The sequence below is a fragment of the Antechinus flavipes genome, chromosome 4 (genome assembly GCF_016432865.1).
Source record: "Antechinus flavipes isolate AdamAnt ecotype Samford, QLD, Australia chromosome 4, AdamAnt_v2, whole genome shotgun sequence".
Lineage (NCBI taxonomy): Eukaryota > Metazoa > Chordata > Mammalia > Dasyuromorphia > Dasyuridae > Antechinus > Antechinus flavipes.
Window position 1 is genome coordinate 13,603,972 of NC_067401.1, and position 20,309 is coordinate 13,624,280.

General features: G+C 40.3%; 1 protein-coding gene across 4 annotated transcripts in view; it reads left to right on the forward strand.

Moving 5' to 3' along the window:
• The window catches only part of YEATS2 (YEATS domain containing 2), an 89,952-nt gene that overhangs the window by 4,693 nt on the left and 64,950 nt on the right, over window positions 1-20,309 (forward strand). For all 4 annotated transcript variants that reach the window (XM_051991845.1, XM_051991841.1, XM_051991844.1 and 1 more), the window contains exons 2-6: window positions 15,425-15,546; window positions 16,236-16,333; window positions 16,438-16,530; window positions 17,906-18,154; window positions 18,920-19,035. In XM_051991845.1, coding sequence (XP_051847805.1) covers window positions 15,447-15,546; window positions 16,236-16,333; window positions 16,438-16,530; window positions 17,906-18,154; window positions 18,920-19,035 — 656 coding nt within the window. In that variant the 5' untranslated portion in view covers window positions 15,425-15,446. The remainder of the gene's footprint in view (window positions 1-15,424; window positions 15,547-16,235; window positions 16,334-16,437; window positions 16,531-17,905; window positions 18,155-18,919; window positions 19,036-20,309) is intronic.

A 20,309-nucleotide genomic window follows, 5' to 3' on the forward strand; every position in this document is an offset into this window, starting at 1 on the left:
TGCAGAACAATAACATTCATATGCCAGAACTTATTTGGCCATTTCCCCAACTGATGGGCTTCCATTCAGTTTCCAGTTTCTTACCTCTATGAAAAGGACTGCCGCAAACATTTTTGCACATGTGGGTCCCTTTTCCTCCTTTATGAGCTCTTTGGGATACAGGCTTAGTAAAGACACTGCTGGATCAAAGGGTAGGCACAGTTTATAGTACTTTGGGCAAAGTTCCAAATTGGAGAGTATTTTTTTTTTTTTTAAGAAAAAGAGGAAGAAAATCAAAATCAATCAATACATCAAAAATATCTGAGAAAAAATGTGTATGTATATGTATGTATTATGTACCTGTGCATATGCACATGTATTTATTTAAATGATGTGTGTGTGTGCGCATAAAACATGCATTTATTTATTTATATAATATAATAATCTAAATTATTTATTTATATTAACTGCACCCCTTGGGTCCACATCATTGCAAATTAGTGGGGGGGAGGTGTCTTTACATATCTAGTCTTGGGGGTCATGCTTTTTCTTTGTAATTTTGTAACATTCACCTTCAGTTAGTTTTGGTTGTTATTTTCATTTACATTGTCATGGTCATTTTATCTTTGCTGGTTCTGCTTACTTTACTGTATATCAGTTCATGTGATTTTCCAGGCTTTTCTATAGTTCATCATTACTTGTTATTTTTCATAGCACAGGAATATTTTCTCATTCTCATATCCTGTAGTTTGTTTAGCTGGTCTTCACTAGATGGGAAAGTGATTGCTTCCCATTCTTTCTCCCTAAAAATAAGAGCTGCTATAGCATAGTGCAGACTTCCTGGGGAAGGGGTATAAGTGCATACTAGTAGAATCTCTGTCTCATGATAGAGACATTTTTGTAATTTTCTTTGCATAATTCCACCGGCTTCCCAGAATGATTGTACTGACTTAGAGCTCCACCAACAGTGCACCTGTTTGCCCCAATCCTTCAAAATGGATTATTCCTGTCTTTTCTCATCTCTGCTAATTTGCTGAGTGTGAATAAAATTTCAGGGTTGTTTTAATTTGGATTTCTCTCATTTGTCATTTGTAGCATTTCTTCATATGGTCATTAACAGTTTGCAGTTTGTCTTTCGAGCACTGTTTGCATCTTTTGGTTTTTGGTCTTATGCCTATATGCACATATACTTGTATATATTGACAAGTAGACACAGATACCAGTTAGGAAGGAAATAATTATTAAATACTTGCTACCTGCTAGGAACTGTGCTAAGCATTTTGTCATTCTTATATTCTCCCAGCCTTAGTTATGGGCTCGTTTCTGCCAGTATCATTCCTGCCAGTAACACTCATCCCTTAAACTGGTCAGGTTGTGCCCGGATTCCCCACGCTCAAGCAGGTTCTGCTTTGTCAGAGTGTCTTCGAGGGGGAGTTTGACCTTTGCTTGAGCTTGCTCTTGAATGACCAGGCTCCCTAAGCAGGGAGATTTGCACTGTTCTCCTTCTGGCCAGGAGGTGATGAATTCTTTGGCCATAGCAGCTCAGGAAGCCAAAATTTAAAAGCTGTTCATGGGCCTTCGCAATCTGGTCTGCTTCCCCATCAGCAGTGACACAAGAGCAGAAAAATGAGGTGGGGTGGAGGTGCTAAGAACGACACTTCTTCACCTTCTGGAACGCAGCTTTAGCTTATTACAAATGGCCAGCAGTGAGGAAACGCTGACTCCAGGGTCAGAGGAGCAGCTTCAAAGCCTGCTTGGAATCTTTGTAAGGCTGGGACAAGTCAGTATCTCTGCACTGCTAATTGGAAGGCCCTAGGCTAGAGAGCTTCTGAGGTCCCTTCTAGCTCTTCTTTTGGGAGCTTTTTCCTTGTTCCCTCCACCAGTCAGCAAGCATTTATTAGGCATCTCCTTTGTACCAGGCACTGTGGCTAAGCCCTTTGGACATACAGCCAAAAGGGAAACAGCTTCTGCCCTCAAGAAGTTTGCATTGAGTTAGGGAGAGATAACAGATACACGGAATAAAGACAGAATGATTATTGGGGGGAGCAGCTGGAAGGGCCTCCTGTAGGCTCAACTATGAAGGGACCTGGAGTTTCTAAGAGAGAGCAATGCATTCTAGGCATGCAGAACAGTCCAAGTGAAGGCACAGAGTTACAGCCACAAGGCCAGTTTGGCCAGAGTATGAAGGGCCTTCAGTGTGAAGGGATTTTGTGCTTGAGGCAGCTGGAGCTTTGTAGGCAGGGCAGTGACCGGGGGCAGCTCTGTGCTCTGGGATTATCAATTTGGCATTTCCAAGGTTGGACTGGAAGAGGGCATAATGAGTATTAGGAAGGACCATGTTTAGGAGAGAATTGCAGCTGTCTAGATAAGAGTTCTGAGTGGAGAAAAGAAGGGAGAAAGGAGAGATGTTGACATATAATCAACAATGGAGACTGTAAGGAGGTAAGAGTCAAAGAAGTAAGAGAGAGAGAGAGTCTTTGTGTAGCTCTGTCTGTAATATCAAGCTGGAAATGTCCAGTAGGCATTTGAAAATGTGTGGCTGGAGCTTAGAGCTGAATGGCTGGATATATAAATTTGTAAGTCATTTGCTTTCTTTTTTTCCCCTCAGTAGCATTTTATTTTTCCAACTACATGTAAAGATAGTTTCCAACATTCATTTTTGTAAGACTTTGTGTTCCAAATTTTTTTTTCCCTCCATAAGACAGCAAGCAGTCTGATCTATGGTAAATATGTACATTCTTTTAAAATATATTTCTATATTTGTCAAGTTGTGCAAGAGAAATCAGATCAAAAGGGAAAAAAATAAGAAAAAGGCAAGCAAACAACAACAACAAAAAGGTGAAGATAGCATATTGTGGTCTACTTTCAGCCCCTATAGTCCCCTCTTTGGATGTAGATGGCTCTTTCCATCACAAGTCTATTGGAATTGACCTGAGTCACCTCATTGTTGAAAAGAGCCACATCCCATCAGAATTGATCATTACATAATCTTGTTGCTGTACAATGATCTTCTGGTTCTATTCATTTCATTTAGCATCAGTTCCTATAAATCTTTACAGGCTTTTCTGAAATCAGCCTGCTGATCATTTCTTATAGAATAATAATATTCCAAAACATTCATATACCATAACTTATTCAGCCATTCTCCAACTGAAGGGCATTCACTTAGTTTCCAGCTCCTTGCCACTACAAAAATGGCTGCTATATTTTTGTCCTTTTCCCTTTTTATGATCTCTGTGGGATACAGACCCAGTAAAGACACTTCTGGATCACAGGGAATGCACAGTTTGATAGCCCTTTGGGCTAGTTCCAAATTGCTCTCTAGAATGTTTAGCTCCCATTCACAACTTGTGAATCATTTTTCACAGAGATAGTTGAATCCTTGGAAGGGCTCATGACATCACCTTGCTAGAGTAAAAAGTGATAAGAGGAAAGAGCCCAGGCAGAGCTTTGTGATAAATAAATAAATTATACCTAAACATACACATGTCTATATGCATATATACTCATATGTTTGTAAGATTAAATTGTGGATCATGATCATTTCAAAGAAATTGTGAACATACAGGTAGTGTCTCAAAAACCCAGGGAGGGAAGATGAAAAAGGAGGTAGTGATTTATCATGTCAGACATAACAGGTGAAGAAGGTTTAGAACTGAGGGAAGATCATTGAACTTAGCCATTGACAGATCCCCAGTGACCGTGGAGAAAGCAGATTCCGTTCCTTGATGACCTTGAAAGCTAGTGTGAAAAGGGAGGTGAAAAAATGGAGGCAGTCAATGTAAATGGGTTTTTTTTAAAGATGTATGACTGTAAAAGGAGGGGAATTGTTCTATAAATCCTCCATAGAAGATCAGCCTAATGTACTTGACACTATCTTGCTTTGTTACGAATAGATGCAACCTGTGATCACCCCCCTCAGCTTGTCTTTGTGTTACTCCAGGTCTTATTATATGATCTCTTGCAAAATTTGCATTTGAGGGGCAGCTAGGTGGTGCAGTGGATAGAGCACCAGTCCTGAAATCTGGAGGACCTGAGTTCAAATTTGATCTCAGACATTTAACACTTCCTAACTGTGTGACCGCGGGCAAGACATTTAATTCCAATTGCCTCAGCAAAAAAAAAAAAAAAAAAAAAAATGCTTTTAAGGAAGCTAAGCTGATGGGGAAGTCTTAATTTTTTAAATTAATATTGATTTTTGGTTTGTCTCTCACAAACCAAAGGCTAAGGCGCTGTAAGTTCTATGTCTTATAATGGATTCGCCAGATGTTTCCCAGAGGCTTTTTAAATGTTTATTAAAAGTACTGTCCAAAAAAAGGTACTATCTTTTTCTTACATTGTTGACTTGAAAAGGAAAGATAGAATTAGACTTAGTCATTGGAGAGCTTTCTGACTTTTAGTTGGGCCTTGCAGAGTAAGCCCTGAGCTGTTTCTTCCAAGTTGAGGGTGTTCTTTTACTTACTGAAGTGCCTCTTAGAAGCTGTAAGGGCGGGTTTTCCCTGTGAGATTCAGAATCTAGTCAGTGTAGGATTTCAGGATGTGGCTTGGGAACCCAGTTTACTTAAGTAGCTAGAGATTTCTCAGGAATACTTACCCCATTTGAAGATTTTAGAAAATTGAAAGGGATAGCTAACATATTCTAGTGTCGGGCCATATGTAGGGATTGTAAAGTGTTTTGAATTGGATTCGAGAAAATAAACTTCACAAATTCAAGTTGGGGACTTGTGGCTTTGTAGCAGTTTTTTTTTTTTTTTTAAGCTTTTTATTTACAAAACATGCAAGGTTAATTTTTTAATATGAACCCTTGCAAAATTTTTTGTTCCAAATTTTTCCCTCCCTCCTCCATCCCCTCCCCAGATGGCTGGTAGTCCAATACGTTAGATATGTTAAAATATATGTTAAATCCAATATATGTATACGTATTTATACAGTTATCTTGCTGCACAAGAAAAATTGGATCTAGAAAGAAAAAAAAACTGAGAAGGAAAACAAAATGCAAGCAAACATCACCTGAGAGAGTGAAAATGCTATGTTGTGGTACACACTCAGTTCCCATAGTCCTCTCCCTGGGTGTAGATGACTCTCCTCGTCACTGAACAGTTGGAACTTATTTGAATCATCTCGTTAAATCTTGTTGTTCTGTGTATAATGATCTCCTGGTTTTGTTCACTTTCCTCAGCATCAGTTCATGTAAATCTCTCCAGACTTCTCTGAAATCATCCTATTGGTCGTTTCTTACAGAACAATAATATTCCATAGCATTCACATGTCATCACTTATTCAGCCATTCTCCAACTGATGGGCATCCACTCAGTTTCCAGTGTCTGGCCACTACAAACAGGGCTGCCACAAACATTCTTGCACATACGGGTCCCTTTCTCTTCTTTAAGCTCACTTTGGGATATAAGCCCAGTAATAACACTACTGGATCAAAGGGTATGTATGCACAGCTTGATAGCCTTTTGGGCATAGTTCCAAATTGCTCTCCAGAATGATTAGGTCCATTCACAATTCCACCAATAATGTACCAGTGTCCCAGTTTTCCCACATCCCCTCCAATATTCATCATTTTTTCCTGTCATTTTAGCCAATCTGAGAGGTATGTAGTGGTATCTCAGAGATATCTTAATTTGCATTTCTCTGATCAATAAGTGATTTGGAACATCTTTTCATATGACAAAAATTAGCTTCAATTTCTTCATCTGAAAATTGTTCATATTCTTTGACCATTTATCAATTGGAGAATGGCTTGAATTCTTATAAATTTGAATTAATTCTCTATATATTTTAGAAATGAGGCCTTTATCAGAACCTTTAAATATAAAAAGTTTTCCGAGTTTATTGCTTCCCTTCTAATCTTGTGTACATTAGTTTTGTTTGTACAAAAACTTTTTTAACTCAATATAATCAAAATTATCTTGTTTTGTGATCAATGATGATTTCTAGTTCTTTTTTGGTCCCAAATTCCTTCCTCCATAGATCTGAGAGGTAAATTATCCTATGTTCTTCTGATTTGTTTATAATATCATTATGTTTAGATCATGAATCCATTTCAACCTTATTTTGGTATACAGTATTAGGTGTGGGTCAGTGTCTAGTTTTTGCCGTACTAGTTTCCATTTTTCCCAGCAGTTTTTGTTAAATAGTGAATTCTCATCCCAAAAGCTGTTCTTTGGGTTCGAGGTGTTTGGGTTTGTCAAATACTAGATTACTATAGTCATTGACTATTTTGTTCTGTGAACCTAACCTATTCTACTGATCGGCTATTCTATTTCTTAGCTAGTACCAAATGATTCTGATGACTGCTGCTTTATAATATAGTTTTTTTTTAAATTTAATTTAATAATAACTTTACATTGACAGAATCCATGCCAGGGTAATTTTTTACAACATTATCCCTTGCACTTGCTTATGTTTTGATTTTTCCCCTCCCTCCCTCCACCCCCTCCCCAAGATGGCAAGCAGTCCTATATATGTTAGATATGTTGCAGTATATCCTTGATACAATATATGTTTGCAGAACTGAACAGTTCTCTTGTTGCACAGGGAGAATTGGATTCAGAAGGTAAAAATAACTCGGGAAGAAAATCAAAAATGCAATAGTTCATATTCATTTCCCAGTGTTCTTTCTTTGGGTGTAGCTGTTTCTGTCCATCATTTATCCATTGAAACTCAGTTAGGTCTCTTTGTCAAAGAAAGCCACTTCCATCAGAATACATCCTCATACAATATCATTGTCGAAGTGTATAATGATCTCCTGGTTCTGCTCATCTCACTTAGACTGATGCTAAGTAAGTCTCTCCAAGCCTCTCTGTATTCATCCTGCTGGTCATTCCTTATAGAACAATAATATTCCATAACATTCATATACCACAATTTACCCAGCCATTCTCCAATTGATGGGCATCCATTCATTTTCCAGCTTCTAGCCACTACAGACAGGGCTGCCACAAACATTTTGGCACATACAGGTCCCTTTCCCTTCTTTAGTATCTCTTTGGGGTATAAGCCCAGTAGAAACACTGCTGGATCAAAGGGTATGCACAATTTGATAACTTTTTGGGCATAATTCCAGATTGCTCTCCAGCATGGTTGGATTCGTTCACAACTCCACCAACAATGCATCAGTGTCCCAGTTTTCCCGCATCCCTTCCAACATTCATCATTATTTTTTCCTGTCATCTTAGCCAATCTGACAGGTGTGTAGTGGTATCTCAGAGTTGTCTTAATTTGCATTTCTCTGATCAATAATGATTTGGAACACTCTTTCAAATGAGTGGTAATAGTTTCAATTTCATCCTCTGAAAATTGTCTGTTCATATCCTTTGACCATTTATCAATTGGAGGAATGGCTTGATTTCTTATAAATTTGAGTCAGTTCTCTATATATTTTGGAAATGAGGCCTTTATCAGAACCTTTAACTGTGAAGATGTTTTCTCAGTTTGTTGCTTCCCTTCTAATCTTGTTTGCATTAGTTTTGTTTGTACAAAGGCTTTTTAATTTGATATAATCAAAATTTTCTATTTTGTGATCGGTAATAGTCTGTAGTTCATCTTTGGTCACAAATTTCTTCCTCCTCCACAAGTCTGAGAGATAAACTATCCTATGTTCCTCTAATTTATTTATAATCTCGTTCTTTATGCCTAGGTCATGGACCCATTTTGATCTTATCTTGGTATATGGTGTTAAGTGTGGGTCCATGCCTAATTTCTGGCATACTAATTTCCAATTATCCCAGCAGTTTTTATCAAATAATGAATTCTTTTCCCAGAAGTTAGGGGCTTTGGGTTTGTCAGAAACACTAGATTGCTATAGTTGACTATTCTGTCTTGTGAACCTAACCTTTTCCACTGATCCACTAATCTATTTCTTAGCCAATACCAAATGGTTTTGGTGACTGCTGCTTTATAATATAATTTTAGATCAGGTACAGCTAGGCCACCTTCATTTGATTTTTTTTTTTCATTAATTCCCTTGAGATTCTCAACTTTTTATTGTTCCATATGAATTTTGTTATTATTTTTTCTAGATCATTAAAATATTTTCTTGGAAGTCTGATTGGTATAGCACTAAATAAATAGATTAGTTTAGGGAGTATTGTCATCTTTATTATGTTCGCTTGGCCGATCCAAGAGCACTTAATATTTTTCCAATTATTTAAGTCTGACTTTATTTGTGTGGAGACTTTTTTATAATTTTGCTCATATAATTCCTGACTTTCCTTTGGTAGATAGATTCCCAAATATTTTATGGTATCAACAGTTATTCTGAATGGAATTTCTCTTTGTATCTCTTGCTGTTGGGTTTTGTTGGTGATGTATAAAAATGCTGAGGATTTATGGGGATTTATTTTGTAGCCAGCTACTTTGCTAAAATTATGAATTATTTCTAATAGCTTTTTAGTAGAATCTCTGGGGTTCTCTAGGTATACCATCATATCATCTGCAAAGAGTGATAGTTTGGTTTCCTCATTGCCTACTCTAATTCCTTTAATCTCTTTCTCGACTCTTATTGCAGAGGCTAGTGTTTCTAATACAATATTGAATAATAATGGTGATAGTGGGCAACCTTGCTTCATTCCAGATCTTACTGGAAAAGGTTCCAGTTTTTCCCCATTGCATATGATTCTTACTGATGGTTTTAAATATATGCTCCTGACTATTTAAGGAAAAGTCCATTTATTCCTATGCTCTATAATATAGTTTTAAATCTGGTGTGGTTAGGCTACATTCATTTGCTTTTTAAATTTTTTTCATTAATTCCCTTGAAATTCTTGATCTTTTGTTCTCCCTGGTGAATTTTTAAATTTTTTCTAGGTCAGTACAATAGTTTCTTGGAAGTTTGATTGGTATAGCATGAAATAATGTAGCAATTTTTTCTAAGAAAAATACAGGGATTGTAAATGACCTGAAAGATTAATTTGGGTCACCCTTGTATACTTTGTGACTGTGAAGGATATATCATTTCATTGATGGGGTACTCCCACCAGATGTATGATATGGCCATCTAAACAGTGGAGCCATTTTGGACCGCATGGAGGATGTCCAGGTCTGGGCAGATGCTGGTCCTGCCAGTTTATGCCCTGAGCTGACTACAGCTAGAATGTTGTGTTGAGTTTTGGCAGCCACCGTTCAAAGAGGATGTCAGTAAGCTGGGAAGGGCCTTAAGGATTTGCCACATGTGGAGAAGAAGGAAGACTTGAGTGGGCAATAATACAGTTATCAATAAGAATTTGAAAAACTGTCATGTGGAAAAGGGATTAGACTTAGTCTTCACTGAGGGCAATGGATAGAAATAAAATGAGTTTTCAGCAGATCCTTTGTAGGAGGCACCATGCTACATTCAAAGATGAAAGCAAAACATTCCCAGCTGTCCCAGGAAGAACACTGTTAAGGAAAGGGACTGACCGGCCTTGTGATTGCCCAGGTATAGCTGCTCCATCTTCCCATGCAGGTTGGTGCCTTCTCTATCCTGATATACATGCCACCAAGGATAAGGAATGGATAGGAATTTGAGAGTAGCCTGATGGGTTAAGAGCTTGCCCAGCATTAAGAATTCTAGCTTCCAGTCCAGCCAGGGACCTAGAGCAGTTATGGGCAAGTCACTTCTGTCTGCCCCTCTCACCCACCCCCAATAACTCATCCTAAGACTTAGCTTCCTGACTGTTAGTTAGCATATGGGAAGAGATAATGCTGAGTTTGGGGAATGCCTGGAGTTTGTGTGGAATGTGCTTGAAGGGGAATAATAAAAAATAAGCCTAGGAAGATAGGAGAGATCCAAGTAATGAAGGCCACGGATGTATTTTAGCCTGGAGTCAAACAAGTGCCATTGAAGATTTTTGAGCAAACTTTAGGAATATTATTTTGACAGCTCTTTGGGTAATGGATTGGAAAGAAGAATGGAGACCTATTAGGAGACAGGTGTGGTACTATAGGTTATGAGGGTCTGAAACAGTGTTATAGCTGTGGAAATGAAGAGAAAAGGGTGTGGAGGTAGGATCAACAAGACTTGACAGTGATTGGAATTTTGGAGTGGGGGCTGGTGAGGAGAAGGAAGTGACCTGGAGAATTCTGAGGATTAGAAGTTTGCATGGGAGGATGTTGTGTCTTAACAGAAATAAAGGATGGTTTTTGGAGAAGAAAGGCAAGTTTTAGCGGGGATATGAAGGTTGAATTTCAAATTCCTCCAGGACAGATTCTCTGAAAGAGATGTCCAGGAGGCAGTTGATGTCCCCATTGCACTGAAGTTCAGGAAAAAGATGAGTAGATCGTTTAGGTGATTCATCACCATGGAGATGAGACTTCAGCTCTTGGGAGCAGAAAAGCCCTAGATAGAGATCTGGAAGGATACCAATTCAGAGGGTGTGGATGATTATCCAGGAAAGACATTGAGAAAGGAGGAGACAGAGGGTGACACTGAAATTAAGGGAGAGGAATGCCCTGGGGGAGGGACAGTCAGGACACTCACAAGAGAAAGAGGACCAAGCAGCGGCCTTTGGGTTTGGTAGGTCAGCTGTGTACCTGAGAGACATACATACAAAATACAGGGATTGTATTTGCTGAGAGACAGCAGTTTCAGCTAAGGGTAGGACGAGTGTCAAAAGCTGGGTTTTCATTATCTGATAAGAAGCAGGGATTTGGGATGGCAGAGGCCAGCAGGAAGTCACAACAGGTGAGAGGTAGGCGAGGAAGAACTCATAATTATTTTGAGAATCTGAGCTGAGAGAAGCTTTTGATAAGGTAGAAATAGCAGTAAATCTTTGCTTTCATCATGATAGGGAGGGTAAAAACTCCAAAGAAACAGACCCAGGTTTGGTACTTACTGTAATTGGTACTATTGTAAATCCAAATTTACTATTGTAAATGCAGGTACTTATAATTGAATTTTTACTGTCTTGTATGGACAAGAAGAGTACAGAATGATAATGTATTCATCCCATGTTAGTGAGATGATGGGTCAAATGAAGTGTGCATGTCTCTAAAACTGACTTTCAGATCTCCTAACAAGGATCCAACTTTGATAAAAAATAAAAGTCTGCTGTGAGGCAAATAGGAGCAAAGAAGGAGGGCCGGTTTTCGAAGCAGGTGGTGGTTGAACTGGCTTCCTGGGAGTTCTCCCCCAAAGGCGGTGTAGGTGGATGTTGGTGGGGCAGGTGTTGCTGCAGGATTGCCCTACTTCTGGGGTTCCAGTGAGACTCGAGTGCCAGGCTATCTTTCAGGTCAAGAGCATATCATAAGGTGGCAGAAGAGGCTACAGATTGTTAGAAGTTGACTCTAAGCATGGCCCCAGGATATCGCCCTCTGAGCCTTCGGCATAGCCAGCGACGACATGGGGAATAAGATGTTTGGGCTGAGAGCGTTCACTGTCTGCTTTTTAAGTGTGGTTGGGCTTTGCCTCATGTTTCTAAGGGCTTGTTAGCGAATGTTTACTGTAACTATCTCTGGGCTTCCCCACAGGCAACAGCAGCTAGATGACTTGTTCTCTTGAGTTCCAGGTTGTGACTTAGCTTTGAGCGTCTCGGCCTCTTCGTTTTTGTCAATTCTCTTTCCTTTTTCTTACCGATCTGGCCGTTTCCTCCTCTTTTCACTGAGGTGATTGCAGTGGTCTCTCCTTCAGACTTCTCCAATCCATTTCTGCCTCCATAGACTGCCCCAGTGATCAGGCCACGGCCGCCTCCTCCCCCCACTTCACTGGGCAGCTTCATTAGGACCTCTGGGAGGTTTGACATCCAGTTGTCTTCAGAGGGTGTTGGAATCTTTACAAACTGCTGACTCATTAGAGTTGATAGATTATTGATCTGATCTTACAAGAAGATGTTTTGGGCCAGAACCTGAAACAAGGTACTAAGTAGAACTAATTAATACAAGGCTTGTGTTCACACTTTTACTCATTGGAGTTCACAAGTATGGGAGATTCACAAAGTTAACTGTGTAACTTTGTGAATTCACACCTCCCTTGAAGCTCTTAGGGCCAGAGAGCACTATGGGAGAAAACCCATAATCCCTCTCTCTCATATCCCACAATTCCTCTCTCTCATATCCCACAATTCCTCTCTCTCGTATAAAAGAAACAAGAGGCTCTCGGTCAGAATTCAGTGGAATTACATGAAGAGTGGAGCTGGATTGAAGACTGAAGAAAGCAGAGGCAGAAGCAAAGGACAAAACTGCAAGAGCTCTTAGAACCAAGCAGAGAGATAGGCCTCTAAGAAAAGCTAACCAGGCTATATTGGAGACAATAAAATATCTGAACTTTTACCAGCTGGCTGCATTTGGGGTAATTATTCATCTGAACTGATACTAAGGCTGCCTTCAGAAAACCTTCCTCGAGAAACCTTCTCCCCCAGAGAGAACCATCATCTTCTATATTTTAAAGAAGAAAAAGAACACCACATTTTGGCGCCCGAACAGGGCGTGCCGTGGAGTTGGGACGTGCAGAGGGGGAGCCGGGGGCCCAGCATTGGGGATCCTCTGAGTTCTGTGGTTTAGGCCCTGTGCTAAGTGCTGATCCCATCCCATTCAGCTGCTGGGACACAAGGAAGGAGCCTCTAAAGCCTCCTCTGCATTCGGCTCTTCTTGACTCTGGGGCCCCCTTGCTCTGTCCAGAGGATGTTATCCCTGCTGTCCCCGGTCGGGGTGATGTCATTTTGGTCTTATTAGAGATAACAGCCTAACCTCGTTTCCCCTCAGGAAGCTGCTCTCCATGGTAGTCTTGTACAAAAGATTGGGCCTGATGGAACGGACTGCTCCTACTAGGGGTGGGTTTGCATGACACAAATTTAACTCGACTTGACTTAAAGAATTCTGAAAGACATTTCCCAAAAGCTCCCGTTAACTTTACTCTGCTCTCTGCTTGCTCAGCCTCCCACATCCCACCAGAAGACCCCTAAGTGAAAGCAGAAGAGAGATGTGCCTGCTGCAAGGTCCTGCTTTTGCTTCTCTGGCCCAGCCACTGTGTCCTTGAACTATGGGCGGCCAGGTGCTGTGGTCCTGGGCCCCTTTCCTTCTTCCTTCTCAAGCTTTCTGTCAAATTTGCAATAGATAAAATAGATTTTTAAAAAATAGCAAAATAGAAAAAAATGCAAAATGGTCTGTATAAAGAGAATCATCTGTACTCAGACATACAAGTGAATCTCCTTGAGTCCTTTGTATCAATCAGTGACTCACTATTAATACGTAAGAAGCCTTCCACCCTGGGTCTAGAAGTAAGAGATATTTCCTTGCCGAAGGTGGGAGAACACTTAGAGGAAGAACTTAAATAGAATGGATAGTATATTTTCTTACTTTTTGTACCTCTTTTGCCAAGCTGTTTCATAGTTTTCTTACATTATTCTCCTTTCTTTTTCCAGTGTTTTCCTCCACCATTTTTATTTGATATTTAAAATAATTTTTTACTCTTTAAAAACAAAATCTAAGCTTTTTTTTTTAAAGGAATTCTTGTTGGCATGTGTCTAATTTGCATTTTTTTTTTTTTGAGGATTTGCTTGTAAATTATTTCAAGTCATTGTCTTCTGTGTTTGTATCTTGAGTTTCCTTGAAAAGTGGTGGTTTTCTTTTTCTTCCAGCCTTCTTATTGACTTTGGACTTACTGTTGGGCTCCACCTACCTCTAGGGAGGTGTCTGGCTGACCTGAGCTTTTGGAGTTTTTTTGGTCTTTGCTGCTTTCACAGCCCGGTCTGAAAGCATATGAGTTTTTAGTACTTCCAGTGTGGCGACCCAGGGAGAAGTCTGTTCACTGCCCTTTGGGCCTGCAGAATCCTGCTTGGTTTGTATCTCTTGGCTTGTTTGTGATTGAATTTCTGTAGGCTGCTTCTGGGCTCTGTTAGTTTTCTGAGATGTGCGTGTTCACAATGTCCAAACTCCAGGTCCTTGTGGTTATTGTACTACAGGCTGAAATGCTGGGCTAAGGCTAGAGCTGAGGGTCCCCTCTTCTGTTCTTGTTGAGTTTGAAGAAAAAAGATTGAGGTTGTGGTCTTCTTTTTGTAGAAGAGGGATTAGGTTTCTTCTTGACCCCAGAGGCAAAATGGGCTGAAGCTCAGTGAGGGAGACTTACTTTATGCAAGGGAAAATTTCCTAACAAGGTGATCTATTCCTCTGTGAAATAATGTGAGGATTTCCCACTTCAGATAAGGCTGGATGACCATTCTTATAGGAATTGTAATTGTCTTCCCTACCCAGCTAAGGTTACTTCTCAGCTGCCTCTCCCATGAAACTGAGTTTTTTCTTTGATTTTCCTAAAGATTTTTGGTCTTTTTGTCTAATTCAAGACAAATGCTGCGGATATAGTGCACCTTCACTTTGCCAGAGGATCGGAAACTTGCCATAATATCTTTTTTGTTGAGATAATGAAATATACTTAATGGACATCACAAGTCTGAGAGCTCAGTCTGGCAGATTGGTGAAGCTGACCTTTGTCAGAGTGATGGGATGGAGGGATGATTAGATAGATGTAAACATTTCTACTCTGCCAGCCTCTATGCTAAGCACTGAGGATACAAATACTGGCAAGCCAGACAGCTCCTACCTTCAAAGAGCTTACATTCTGTTTTTAAGAATTATTCTAATTTTTTATATTTGTATATAATTTAATATTTTCTCTCCCACCTCTGGTCCAGAGTAATGGTTTTAAATGTATAAAATACATAGGATTATAAAAGAAACCAATTATTTTGAAATAGTTATCAAAATAATTTTTTAAAAACAATTTTATGGAATCAAAGTTAAGCACCACTTGTTTGGTCCTACATCTTTATCTTATAAATGAAGAAACTGAGCTCCCAAGAAGAGAAGGCTCACTCAGTTAGTTAATGTCAAACTAGATGTAGTGTCCCAAATTTCCTGATCCCTGATGCTCTTTTTAAAAAAATATAGATTTTATTAATGTCTTTTCTTGTTATGTGGCTCAGATTCTTGTATGTTTTCCACTTCTGCATTTTTCATGTTCACTAGGGGCTAAAAGTACATTCCATTTTTAGTTCTAGGAGACACCTATTACCAGATATCACTTAAGTGTTTTGTGAAAAGCAAATGGATATTAACTCCTTCAGGAAATCCCAGAATGCTTGCCTTTTCCCCGTACTCTGATTCTGTTCTCCTTCTCCCTCTTTGCTTTTTTTCCTGGCGTTCCCAAGTTCAGAAGAGAATTTCTTCTGAAGGCTGAAATCATGAAAAATGGAGTCTGTTCTTGTTGATTGTAAGGCAGAGGTGGGCTTGTGTGTAACTGCTCACTTTTTATCTTTTGTGGGGTCTGAGCACCAACTGGAACAGCACAAGACTGTGTTCTGGGGGGGGAAGTGGTTTTTGACAAGCTGAGGGCTCCCTGGAGACCTTCATGGAGGGCAAGGGATGTGGCGCTTCTGTCAAAGAGCATCATGCAAGTTGGGGGGCCTGTGGTTTGGCCCTCTTCCTGGGAGTATTCTGAAAGGCACTCTTTTTCCTTCTCCCTCAGTGAGGAGCTGCTGCGGGTCGTCATGTCGGGGATCAAACGAACCCTCAAAGAAAATGACCCCGACTACGAGGAAATTTCTGTGGCGCCCCCAAACAAACGACATAAAGCCATGGAAGACTCAGGTAGAGCTCTCGGGGCATCAAGGCAGAGGCTGTGTGGCTTCCAAGGCACTGTAGTCCTGAAATCCTACTAGAAATGGACCTTAGCTAGTAGTCTCCAGGCCCCTTCTACTTTTTATGGAGGGAGGATGCTGAGGCCCTGAAAGATTAATGTGGATAAGGTTATGCATCTGATTGAGAACAGCTCATTTAGAGTAATGCTCTCAACTAGAGTTCTGCATCATCCCAGCTTACATAATATCTAAACTAATACTGCAAAATTTGCTTCCCCATCTCACAAAATAACTTATCTTAATTTGATTTAAAAGGAGATATCTCAAGATACTTTTATAAGAAGGGAGAGAAAGGATTGTAAAATGAAGCATATTAGTAAAATCATTGAACTGGCAGAATTTAGGTACTTGGAACATCCACTGTCTTCTAAATCCAAGTTCAAACAAAAACAATCCTAGCTGCATTTAAAAAAGAAAATTCTGTCCAAAAGGAAAATCTGCCCAAGGATGTCAGTGTAACCACCAAAAGCTGGCCTGTGGGTCTCCCCCTGTCCACAAAGACATGCTTCCCTCTTCTTAGGTGATATTAAGAAAGGTTTCCAGCAGAGCCGCCTTCTTGGTGCTTTTAGAGTTGGATCCAGGGAGTTTTTGAGAAACCAGAATTGTTTAACTGTTGTTCTGGTTTTGTTCTGTGGACAGCTCGAGACGCTGCCGTGCAGAAGATTGAAACTATTATTAAGGAGCAGTTTGCTGTCGAAATGAAAAACAAGGAGCATGAAATTGAAGTCATAGATCAGGTATAAAGCAAGAGTGCTTTTCATCAGGGGTGGATTGGAAAGTTCAACATCCTTTAACTCTGTTGCTCTTTCTAAAGAAATAAATGTTTTAAATTTATTTTTAGCGACTGATTGAGGCTCGAAGAATGATGGATAAACTTCGTGCTTGCATCGTGGCAAACTACTACGCTTCTGCTGGTCTTTTCAAAGCCTCTGAGGTAAACACGCTGCCCCCACCCCACCCAGAGGACCTTTTGAGTGCCGCCTTCTGGCCTTCTTTGGATTATGTCGTTGTTTTGACTTTAAAGTTGGGGGCTTTTGGTCACCTGAGTGGAGCTGTGGCTTACTTGCTACCATCAGCTCTCACTGTCTACCAGGCCATGGGCTGAGTGCTGGGGAGACCCAGGAAAAGCTTGGTTCAGTCTCCAGCCACACCTCCGTTCAACAGCCACTCGTTCTGCACTCGTCTGTGTAAATTGTCATGCTTGGTATGGAGATACAAAATTAAGAACAGCTCTTTTGGAGAAGAGTGTATTAAAAGAGGCCTTTTTTCTCTTTAATCTTTCTCCTGACTTGGTGAATGTACACTCAGAGTGCATCCCAGCCTTTAAAAGAAAGGGAGACATATGCGTCCAAATCCTAAGCCTTCACCTCCAATCTCCCCTGTATTGGATCTCTCCTTTTCATTTCTCTCCTGGGAGAGCTTAGTGGGATGTGAGAACATTTGCCACGAAAACAAGTGTTTGCTTGATTGCCATTAGACTGCTGGGGAGTGACAGCTTTGGTTCTGACAGCTCGGCCCTGTTTGTAAGCCTTCAGTTTGTTTTTGACAAATAAGCAGATAAAACAAGAATCTCTGGCTCCCACAGGGTTCTGGAAACTTTGATATTGTGAAATACTAACTCTCCCCTCCTTTTCTTTCTTTCCTTTTTTTCCTAACCCTATTTATGGAGATTTTATTTTTATGAGTTTGTTGCCAAGGAAACAGAATTCCACTGAAAGAGAAGTGTTTCTTCTAGATTGTCATTTTGATTATCTAAATGTTCTCATATTTGTATTAAGGAAAACCAGCTTTATTTCAGTTAAGAAAAACATTAATTTGCCTGCCTCCTCCCAATGCCAGTACAAGAGTGGCCCCCGGGGATGGGGGAAAGCTCAGAATGAGAGTGACTTATTGTGGGTTTTTCAAAAGGGCACTGACCGGGCGACCTCCAGGTCTGGTTTATTCAAGATGACCTTGAATACAGAGGATGTTGCCTTGAAGAAACTGCAGGTTAACAATCTAATCAATTTCCAGTGCATCAAAATTATAATTTTACGTTCAAACGATGCCTAACTTTCTGGCTTAGTCCCTTATATCCAGCTGACAGCATGAAGAACTAGCCAGTAGTTAAAAATTTGTAAACAAAGATTTTAATGTAACTGTGGAACTCAAGATTGCAAGGAAATTTTCTATAATTAATATTAACATTTCTTGCTGCCAGATTTTATTAAAATGGGTTAAATTTGTTCCTGTGCTGCTGAAGATGTTTTAAAATGTACTGACCTTTGACTTTATTAAAAGTCAGTGGTTTTTTTTTTTTGCTTTTGCAGGGATCAAAGACTTGTGACGCCATGGTTTTTAATCATCCTGCCATCAAGAAGTTTTTGGAATCGCCATCGAGGTCATCATCTCCTGCTAATCAGAGATCAGAAACACCATCTCTTAACTATTCAGAAAGTGATTCTTTATCTCAGCACAATGACTTCTTGTCTGACAAAGACAATAGTAGCAACATGGATCTGGAGGAACGATTGTCCAACAATGTGGAGCCTCAGAGACTGGCCAGAAATACTGGTCGGGTAAGCTTAAGTTTAAGATTAAAAAGTGGGATGGGGGACAAAAGAGTAGGGCAATAATGGATGAATTTGGCAATCCTTTTCTAGGATTTCTAGGAATCACATTGTGCAAGATGTTGTTCCTTTTAATAGATTTAGACATTTTAACTACTTAGAAGTACAAAGAGTCCTGGATCTAATGAGGGCATGCCCCTCATGGCCAAAGATCCAAGCCCCATGATCGACTTTGATGTAGGCCTGGTGTGTGGGGCTAGGACAAGTGCCAGCCCAGTGTGGGACTCTGACCCAGGGTGACTGCTCTTGGGCTGACTTGAGCTGGCACTTTGGGGGAGTCCTGTTAGGGATTTGGGTGGGGTCAGACCTTACCCTGCATTGAATAGTTTGCAAAGTGTTTTTGTGTAAATGATTCCAATGAATCCTCCTTGCAGCCAGCTTGAGGGGGAAAGAGGGATCAAGAGAGCAAAGTTTTAGTTTTCTTTTCTAAATGACAACCTTGAATTTGGTGACATCTTCAATTACTGAGTGTTTTTTTAGGTACAGGGCACTGTAGACCTGCTGCAGGCAAAGATGGATAAGAACTGGACACCTAACAAATTCTACTTTAAACAATTTATTTTTTTGGAAAAACAAAAGGTTGCCTTCTATTGTACTTAGTAGGAAAATGTTTACTCCCATACTCTTAGTTTTTGGTTGTGCCTGTTCAGTGCTGCTGCCCTTCCTGATGATATTGGACATCTCTTAGTAGCCACTGTGTTGGTTTTCTTTCAGGACTCCAGTGGTGGAACAAGCTCTCGGAAAACAAACCTACAGAATTCAGATCTCGCTTCAGAAGATGTTTCAAGACTTTTTGTGAAGAAAACCATCGTAGTTGGCAATGTGTCAAAGTGAGTATGCTGCAGGATCTTGTTTGTTTCCACTCCCTTTTTAGTTTTTAGTTTGCGTTTCCTAAGACTGGAATAGAAATAATTGGATCACAGTTGTGGAAGGAGAGAGCTGGAGAAACTTTTTTGACAATTGATGTCCCCTTTGTTTTACAGACATGGAGACAGACATTTATTTATTCACTAGATGTGAAAAAATGACATAACGCATAAAATTTATTTATATGCTGAAAACATTTCCGTACAAGCCACAAAGTGAAGGGGATAACAGATTCCCTCCTATCTGTGAGTGACCAGTTGATCTGATAGCCATGGGTCCCTCAAAGTTTAAATCCGGATTAGGAATATCTGCTTGTTTCCCCACACACGGTGTTTCCTCATTTTACCAATGCAGCACATTTCAGAGATAATGAGAAATAGAAAGCTGGTCTTGCCCAGGTCAGTGGGTATGAGTGGTGGGAGTTAGAATTCTGGTGCTGAGAGCGACCAGGTGAAGGATCAGCTCTCTCTGAATCTGTTTCCTGTAAGGAGGGACGAAGGCTCTTATACTTGCTGGCTGAGAAGAAAATGCTTTGTGAAACCTGAGCCCTCCACATAAGAGGCATGATGCCAGTAATGACCAAGACTTGGATGGTACCAGTATGAGGGAACTCGGGAGAGTGAGCAGAGGACTGACTGTTCCCTTCAGTGGTCTGGATGGGACTTGTGGCTCCGACGCGTCCCCCAATCCTGCCAGACCTCGGCTAGCTCACCTGTAAAAGGAGCTAGTGCAAGTGACGACGCGCTGGGTATTCCGCATCTTGTGTGTTTCTGTTACCTGTGGGCTGGAAGGAACCTCAGAGACCAGCCTGATCTGCCTCCACCTTCCTATTTTAAAGATGCAGAATTGAAACGCAAAGGTTCTGTGATTTACCAGAATTGGCAAGCTATTTATTTTGACTTTACTGAAAAGCAGTCTCTGGATTGGCCCATCTCAGGCTAAACTTTGACAAAAATTCTAAGGAGCAGCTAGCTCTGCTGATCAGGGTGTCTCACATGAGGTGACCAGCCTAATCTAACCTTGAAGTTAAGATTCCCTGCTTCTAATGCACTTCTTCCTCATGTCTGCTATCTTGGAAACCCCTGGCATTCTCCAAAGCACAGTCCAGCTGATTCCTCTTGGACTTAGACTTCAAAGCTTTGTATTCACTTCTTTCCCTCTGTGTTGGATTCTCTCCCTTGCTCAGGGGATGTATTCCTTGAGGACAAGAACCATTTTGTTGAGGGATTTATAACAC